The sequence below is a fragment of the Apodemus sylvaticus genome, chromosome 17 (genome assembly GCF_947179515.1).
Source record: "Apodemus sylvaticus chromosome 17, mApoSyl1.1, whole genome shotgun sequence".
NCBI classification, from domain to species: Eukaryota; Metazoa; Chordata; class Mammalia; order Rodentia; family Muridae; genus Apodemus; species Apodemus sylvaticus.
In genome coordinates this window covers 68,269,985-68,277,966 of record NC_067488.1, presented here as the reverse complement: position 1 = coordinate 68,277,966, position 7,982 = coordinate 68,269,985, and the positions used below count along the sequence as shown (strand labels likewise).

At 50.0% G+C, this 7,982-nt stretch overlaps 1 protein-coding gene across 1 annotated transcript; it reads right to left on the bottom strand.

The window, feature by feature from the left end:
- Positions 1–730: 730 nt before the first annotated feature.
- On the bottom strand, positions 731–5,898 carry Krt1 (keratin 1). The gene is made up of 9 exons (XM_052160596.1): positions 5,290–5,898; positions 4,146–4,360; positions 3,780–3,840; positions 3,320–3,415; positions 2,978–3,142; positions 2,723–2,848; positions 2,024–2,244; positions 1,558–1,592; positions 731–1,472 (listed from the first exon to the last, which is right to left on the bottom strand). Exons 1-9 carry the CDS (start codon positions 5,896–5,898, stop codon positions 1,102–1,104), a joined length of 1,899 nt encoding a protein of 632 aa, XP_052016556.1. The 3' UTR covers positions 731–1,101.
- Between the last annotated feature and the right edge of the window lie 2,084 nt (positions 5,899–7,982).

The window sequence follows — 7,982 nt, the reverse complement described above, 5'->3', positions numbered from 1 at the left end:
CGACCTGCGCCTTCTAAGAAAGCCTTCTCACATGAATAGTGATGTGTTTATAAAAAGATAAAGAGACGAGGGATGTGCTTGGTGGATGTGTGGTGAGGAGTGGGAGAAGGGGGTGCCTCTGCCCGCCCATGCTGAGGCATCCCTTCCCCCTGAGGGACCAGCCACAGGACAGTATGGTATAGAATAGAGTTTATTCAGGCCATGGGGAGGGGAGTTAAGAGGGTAGTAGAGGCAGAGAACAGCAGAGAAAGAAAGAGAGAGTAGAGGAGCAGAGGCTAGCCATGTGCAAGGAGGAAGGGGCAGCAGGAAGGTGAGAGCAAGAGAGAGGGAAGGGGGCAAGCAGCCCCTTTTATAGTGGTTCAGGCAAACCTGACTGTTGCCAGGTAACTGTGGGGCGGAGCATACCTGGCTGTTGCCAGGTAACTGTGGGGCGGAGCTTAGACAGAATGCTCAAATAGAGCCCTCCAGCAGGACCACTTCTCTGGAGAGAGCTTGTGCTCTGGGGTTCCACCCCCATTAAAGTGGCCTGATCTGTCTCCCTTCTCACTCAATTTTCTGGATCCTGACCCACCCCTGACCCCCGACCCCAAGCCATTTGTTTGTGTAACCTGTCAGTCACACAAGTCACCCAATCACCCTCCACCCCATCGTACACAAACAGGCAGAAACGGATTGAGAGTTTCTAATGCAGTTTATTGCAGAAAAACAAAGAAATGTGGTTTGGGCAGGGGTGGGGGCCGTTCAGAGCGCTCCATAAAAGACAAACTAGCAAACACCTTATGTACAAAACCAAAGCAACTCAGAGCGCTGCTGCAGGATACGGGATGCTGAAGTCCTCTTTGAAATGTCATGTTGGTGATGGCAGTTCTGAACTGTTTCTCAGCAAAACATAAAGTGGGATTGTTACCAGAGGACTTAGACTGCTACTAGTATGAAAACTTTGCAAGCGGAGCAGAAAAGAAAGCGCAGAGGAAATAAGCCTAATCTGTGCAATTAACCATAGCTCGTTTCTTTAATACAGCTAGCGCAATTGATCTTGGTCTTGCCAGCCATATTTGGCCTTGATGGAAAGGGAGAGCTAATGGGGTGGTGGGCACCACTTTATTTGGTCCCTCGGGAGTAACTGGTGGAAACAAACTTCACGCTAGAACTGCCAGAGGACTTAACACCACCGGAGCTGGATCCTCCCCGGCCTCCCCCAGAGGAGCCACCGTAGCTGCCTCCAGAGCTGCCACCGCCCCCTCCAGAGCCACCTCTGTGGCTTCCACTGCTGCCGCCGCCATAGCTGCCGCCTCCGGAACCACCTCCATAGCTGCCGCCTCCGGAGCCGCCGCCGTAGCTGCCACCACTGCCGCCGCCCCCGGAGCCACCTCCGTAGCCGCCGCCGTAGCTGCCGCCTCCAGAGCCGCCTCCGTATCTACCGCCGCCTCGGCTACTGCTTCCGCTCATGCTGGTGTGGCTGGTGCTCACCGCTGCAGAAAGCCTCCTGTCACACCCCATTCCACTGAGCTTTTCCCCAACCCAGCCAAGCGCCCTGAGAACTCCGCTTGTACTTACACACGCTCACGCTGGGGGTGCACTCTCCAGACATCCTGTGGGGAAACAAACCAAACCCCTCAGAACCTGCACCCTCGCAGCCCCCCTTCCCAAGGGGTCTATCCCAGACTTCTCCCAGCCCTCCCCAGTTGGTTTTCTCCATCCTGAGTCCAAGCAGGGAGAGCTCTCCCTAAATCAGACGAGGCTCTTAGAGCTGTGTGGCCCAACTATTATTAGACTGTGTGTCAAGGAATCCAAGCCGGGCCCCAATAAACTGCTCCATTTCGTATGCAATGGGGAGGCAGGCAGAGGGCAAGTCAGAAAAATAACAGTGTAGAGAGAAGTAGAAGAAGAAAGAAGAGAAAAGAAATTAGGACTTGTGAACTCAAGGTCGCCATTCACCCCGTGTTGTAGTGATCTTCCCAAACCAAGACAAATTACAGACAGCAAGGAATCCCTAAGAAGTGGCCAGGGGGCCAGGAATCACCTGATCTCCTCTCCTTCCAGAAGCTTCCTGTAGGTGGCGATCTCCATGTCCAGCGCCAGCTTGGTGTTCATGAGCTCCTGGTAGTCTCGGAGCAGTCTGGCGAGCTCCTCTTTGGCTTGTGTCAAGGCATCCTCGATCTCATTCAGCTTGTTCTGAGCGTCTTTGAGGGCCTTCTCGCCCCGCTGCTCAGCGTCACTGATGTTCTGCTGCATGTGGGAGATCTGAGAGAAGAATACAGTGCGTTACCCGGGCTCACAATCCCTCCCGTCACCATGAGCTTCCGGCTCCGTCAGCCTCACCACCTCAGTGGGCCAGTGCACCTCTGGGTCACCTTAGCCATCGTCATGACTTCCCTAAAGGACTTGAAAGGTTTTAGTTGCTTCTCCCGGGCCTGACCTAAGGCTCTGCAGTCCTTTTACCACATTCCAACTTCAAAACTTCTAACTACCTCTCCTCATCCCTCTGCTCCTAAGGTCATGGGCTAGGAGTTCACTGTCACCACCATCTTGCCTCTAATACGTCATCTTCTCAAATTTCCCTCAAGAGTAGTCCTCATGAGAGTTAAATTCTGGAAGCTGGCATAGTCCCCAAAGGGAATGGGGAAGGTAGTACAGCCTTGGTAAAGACTGCAAGACTCAAAATCAGGAAAGTCTCCCCCCAAGTCCCCAGGGTCACCCCATTCTGTGTATCTGAGGGTACCTGCTTCTTGACACCATCAATTTCGGATCGAAGTCTCTGGATTGTTCTGTTCAGCTCAGAAATCTCCATCTTTGAACTCTTCACACTATCCCCGTGTCTGCCAGCAGTGATCTGCAGCTCTTCATACTAAAGGTGACACATTGTTTCAGCTCAATATGGATAGAAACCAGTGTGCTTCAGCACAGAAACACACCCGCAAGCACAGGACACAACATCAAATGTCCCAGAGAACCAGCTAAGCATGCAAGCGCTTACCTTGCTCTGGTAAAAGGTCTCGGCTTCAGCCTTGCTCCTCTGGCAAATGCTGTCATACTGGGCCTTGACTTCTGAGATGATGCCGTCCAGGTCCAGACTGCGGTTGTTGTCCATGGACAGGACAACATTGGTCTCACTGATGTGAGTTTGCATCTGAGACAATTCCTGCAGGATGTGATAATTCAGTAACTCTTACAGAGTTTTTAAAACAAAATAAAACTTGGGGGTGGGGGGCTTGGAGATATGGGAGACTGGGAGATGGGGGTTGGAATGGAAGGTTTCTACTCTGCAAAGCAGTGAGGTCAGGACTCAAGGTAGGTAACCTTGCTTGAAATTCATTACCGTTTGGTAGAGTGCGGAGAGGAAGTCGATCTCTTGCTGGAGGGTGTCCGCCTTGGCCTGAAGCTCTACTTTGTTCATATAAGCCGAATCCACATCCTAGAGGAAGGAAGGTATCATAAGCACATGCTTTTTTTGAGGATGGGCCTCCTCTCTCTGTCCATAAAGTGGTTTTCCAAGTAGAAATGGAGTTGGGGAATATATTCTTTGTTTGCCCAGTTACACCATAGATCTAGATTGTTCTCTCTTCATCTACCACAAAGGGCCGGCCTGACTTGCTGAGAACTTGCCTTCCTGCTCGCTTTAGGATGCACGGGGGCAGCGTCCTGGGATGAGCCTAGGTAGCAGCCTACCCCAGATGCTCAGCAGGCTTGCTGCCCAGTTCCCCACAGCATGGCTTCCTTCTGCTGTGACTTTCATCTATTGTTTCACAGATGAACTCCACCCCACAGGACTTGCTCACCTTCTTGATGGTCACGAATTCATTCTCTGCGTTGGTCCTCTTGTTGATTTCATCCTCGTACCTGCAGGAAAGTATAGGTGATTAGGCAATTAAAGCAGGCTGATGTCCAAAAAGGTGTTCTGGAATAAAAGAGCCCCTGCCTCCATCTACAAGCAGGGTCATCTTGGCCACCCCTTTCTTCTGAGCACTAAAACCATCAGCTATATCTATGTTCTGAGAAGATGAAGAGGTTTTTGTTTTTGTTTTTGTTTTTGTTTTTAATGACCAATTGATTTGCTCCTAACTGAGGGAAAGCCTCAGGTTAGCATATCAGTTTCCAGAAACAGTTTAGTTCAATAGTAAACACGCCCGACTGGGCTTTCTTACTTGGTCCTGTACTCTTCCACCAGGTCTTGCATGTTCTTCAGTTCAGAATCCATCCGTGACTGGTCACTCTTCAGTGAGTCCACTTGCCTTCTGAGATTGCTGATATAGGACTCAAAGTAAGGGTCTAGGTTCTGGGTCCGGGTTGAGGTGTCCACCTGCTGCAGCAGCTCCCATTTGGTTTGCAGCACCTGGTTTTGTTGCTCTAGGAAGCGCACCTGGAAACAGAGGATCCATTACCCCAAGTGCAGGAATGGAATCTAAAGGCCACTGAGCAAGATGAATGCAGTATTTTAAAAAGAATGTCAATTCCCATTTGACAGCAAGAGAGACGTAGGGAGAAGCTTATCAGAGGGAAAGCTAACATGCATCTTAATGCAGAAAAGCCCTGGAAGGAAGTAACTCTATATCACCAATAGCATCACACACATAAAATTATTGACATGATGCTTTGAGGTAGATATGTGATGCTTCAGAAGTTTGCCTTCCGATGGTTTTTAGGTAGATGGGCATTTACACCACAGGGATGTATATGCGGTTCATTGTCAGGAAAATACCGGGCTGGATTTGGAATTTAATGTGTCTAATTTTATATTGACATTATTGATAAATTAACAGGAAAGTCAAAAGTCCCTCATGGTTTTCTGGAACTGAACCCTGGAATGTGCGTATTTTTAAAAATCTCCCTCTGATCCAATACTTGTAGGAAATTGCTGGAGGAGAGCGACCCCTCTGAGAACACAGGATGCTGACCTACTCTGCCTTTCCTGCTCCCTCACAGGGCATCCTGAGTCACACCTCTTTGTGACCATTGAAACCCTTATGAGTTTCTTTTCTGCACCCTAGAAAATTCCAGTAGCCCCATTTCTACAATCTTCAGCCAACAGATGTGAGCCCAACTCAGTTCAAGAGCTCAGTGGCATTGTGATGGGATGTCAGCCACATTCACCATCAGGTTTGTCCAGTAAAGAACATACTCATTAGCATCACTCCCGAGGATACGTTTAGTGTTTGTCCCAGAGTTCCATTCCACGATGAGTCCTTTAGTCATCAAATGCAGACACATAAGACTAAGCCCACCCTTTTCCTGCTCAGTCTCACAGCCTAGGAACAGCTAGCTCTCCGCACTCGAAGCAGGTGAACTCACCTTGTCAATGAAGGAGGCAAATTGGTCATTGAGTGACTTGATCTGTTCTCTCTCCTGAGACTTCACTTTTTGAATCTGAGGGTCGATCTCAACATTGAGGGGCTGCAGAAGGCTCTGGTTGATGGTCACTTCCTGGATGCCACCAGGGGGACAGACAGGCCCAAAACCACCCCCAAATCTACTACCCCCATATCCTCCACCACCAAAACCACCTCCACTACCGTAGCCACCACCACCAAAACCACCTCCACTACCATAGCCACCACCACCAAAGCCACCACCAAAACCACTACCCCCAAAGCCACCACCATAGCTGCCACCCCCAAAGCCACCACCGTAGCTGCCACCACCTCCAGCCACACTTATGGAGATGCTTCTGCCACCTCCAAGGTTAACAAGACTTTTACTTCCAAAGCCACTACCCGAACTCCCACAGAAGCCTCCTCCTGAAAATCTCCCACCACCACCACCACCTCCACCGCTGCGGCGCATAGAGCAGCTGGTGGACCTGCGTTGGAAGCTGACTAGGCCTGCAGAGCCTGAGCTGAAGTTCCTGCCGCCGCCGCCACCACCGCGGCACAGAGACCTGGAACTACACTGTAGACTCATGATGGCTTAGAGAGAGGTGAGAGCAAAGACAAGAGGCGGAAGGAGCTGAGAACTCCTCTGCCTTGAGCCTGGTGCCATGCCCTTATATACTGAGAGGAAATTGGGCTTGGTCCTCAGAGTCAGCCGGAGATGCAAAGCCTGCAATGGGTTTGGCTTGCCTGCAGCCATACAAGATTTTTACGAGCCTCAACAATACGATAAACACCACACACCTAGCTCCCAGGATGGGCTCTCAAAATTGCTGCATAGACAAGATTGACTCGTGTGGTAATCACTTTATCAGACAGGATCTCTCTTGGAGTGTCTGTGACTTGGAGAAAGTAGGACCCCCACATTGGCTTCTTGGTGGTTCTTGATAGGATTTCATAATCCCCGGCACCATTATCCCCAGCTCATAGGCTCACATGCCCACACACTCACTAGGGCCTCGTAGGCTCCTTGAGTGACAGGATGCTTGGTCGAGCTTGAATCCCTAAAGGGGCTCTTATCCATTTCTGAGACTGCCCCTTTAAACCCCAGAGCTCACCAAATCACATCTCCTGACACAGAGCAAAAGAAAATCCAATGTTTTCTAGAGTAAGTTTTCAAATGCACCTAGCGGATTGATTAAAGAAGGGGTAGCTGTCACTGAGCAGGATGGAAGGGTGGGTAGTCTGGAAGCACCTGAGGGGATGATGTGTTCTTTCCTAGGCGTCCTGGTTGTTCCTTTTCAAACAAAGAACAGCAGGCACCAGAGACTAGCAGTTGGAAATAGGCAGCTTGCAAATGCCATTATAAAAAGTACACAGCGTGTCAAGGTAAGTTGGCACCTGGCTCGTGTGGTAAAGCAAAGTGGGGCAGTTGAGGCACGACAGGGTTAAACCTTACCTCACATTGGACCACAGGAGAGATGTAGGTTTGGAAAAGAAAGCAGTTATGAAAGTCTGAAAAACCTGACCTGAGATGCTCACAGTGTTTCTAGAGTAAGTGACAACTATGATGACGGAGGTTGGGGGTCAGAGGGATTAGGGTAGGGAGAGGTGCTAAAGCCAGTCAGGAACTGGTTATGTACCCGAAAGTGTTTTGTGCCTTATATGCAGTAAGTTACTGTTCACAGAAATTTGAGAACAGTATTAATCTACCCATTTTTAAATGAGAAAGGTAAGGCATGAGGTCTGAAAAGCTTCCCCACATCCTATTGGGTGGTCAATGTCCACCTGGGTGTAACTGAGGGTACCTAACTAAGGACAGTGTGGCAGATCCTAACACGTTTCGTGTGTTAGCACGGCAACTGAGTTCACCTTCTCCTGTGTGCTTCGGGGAAAACTGGACAGCATGAGATGCTGTGCTGGTGCGGAAGGCTCTGAGTCCTTGGCTCCTGGCCGTGGGAACACTTTGGAAAGATTCCCTCACATCACTCTGAGAAGGGGAACCTGAAGATGAGGGAGATGCTGGCTTCTGTCCTGGTGCTAGCGTACCCAGCATGCATCGCACCAGGCTAGAAGCCTTTCTGAAAAGCAGTACCAGATCAGTATTTACAGGCAGTCGTGACTTTAACACACAGATAATCATCATGGAAGCCTGGCATGCTCTTCACATTCGATGCAAACAAAGTAGCAGACAGCTTCTGGAGGCACCTGCTCTGAGAGCTCTGGCTCCAACAACCTGTGAATGCGTGGGAATTCCCCCTGTACAAATAAGCTCTGTAGAAGAGGAGGCATCTGTAAAGACCATCCTGGCCCAGTGCCTGCCGGCTCTGAACCAGGGAATTGTGACAATACTCTGAACCCTATCCATCAAGCTTTCTCTTGTACCAGTGTTTGCCCTTCCCTCCTCCAAGAAGTACCCCAGCCTGCCCCTGTCCCCCACCCCTCCCTATTGCACAGCACTCTCTCTTCTGGAACTCTGTCCTAGCTAGCGCTGACATCCTCAGACTGCTAAACTAACCATCTCTTTAGGGAATGAGTAATCCAGTCTTAGAACAATGGGACTCGAGTGGCCTTGGTGTGCTAACAACGGTTGCCTAATCGCCTTCTAATAGGCAATCAAAATTCTTTTCGTTCAGCACACTCCCTTATGAGACACAATCGACTCCTTCTAGCATT

Excerpts from the sequence above, each read along its gene's own strand:
- Krt1 (XM_052160596.1), bottom strand. The coding sequence starts at position 5,898 with ATGAGTCTACAGTGTAGTTCCAGGTCTCTGTGCCGCGGTGGTGGCGGC. Across the intron at positions 4,361-5,289 it reads TTGCCTCCTTCATTGACAAG|GTGCGCTTCCTAGAGCAACA; the intron begins GTGAGTTCACCT and ends CTCTGTTTCCAG. Across the intron at positions 3,841-4,145 it reads GTGGAAGAGTACAGGACCAA|GTACGAGGATGAAATCAACA; the intron begins GTAAGAAAGCCC and ends ACTTTCCTGCAG.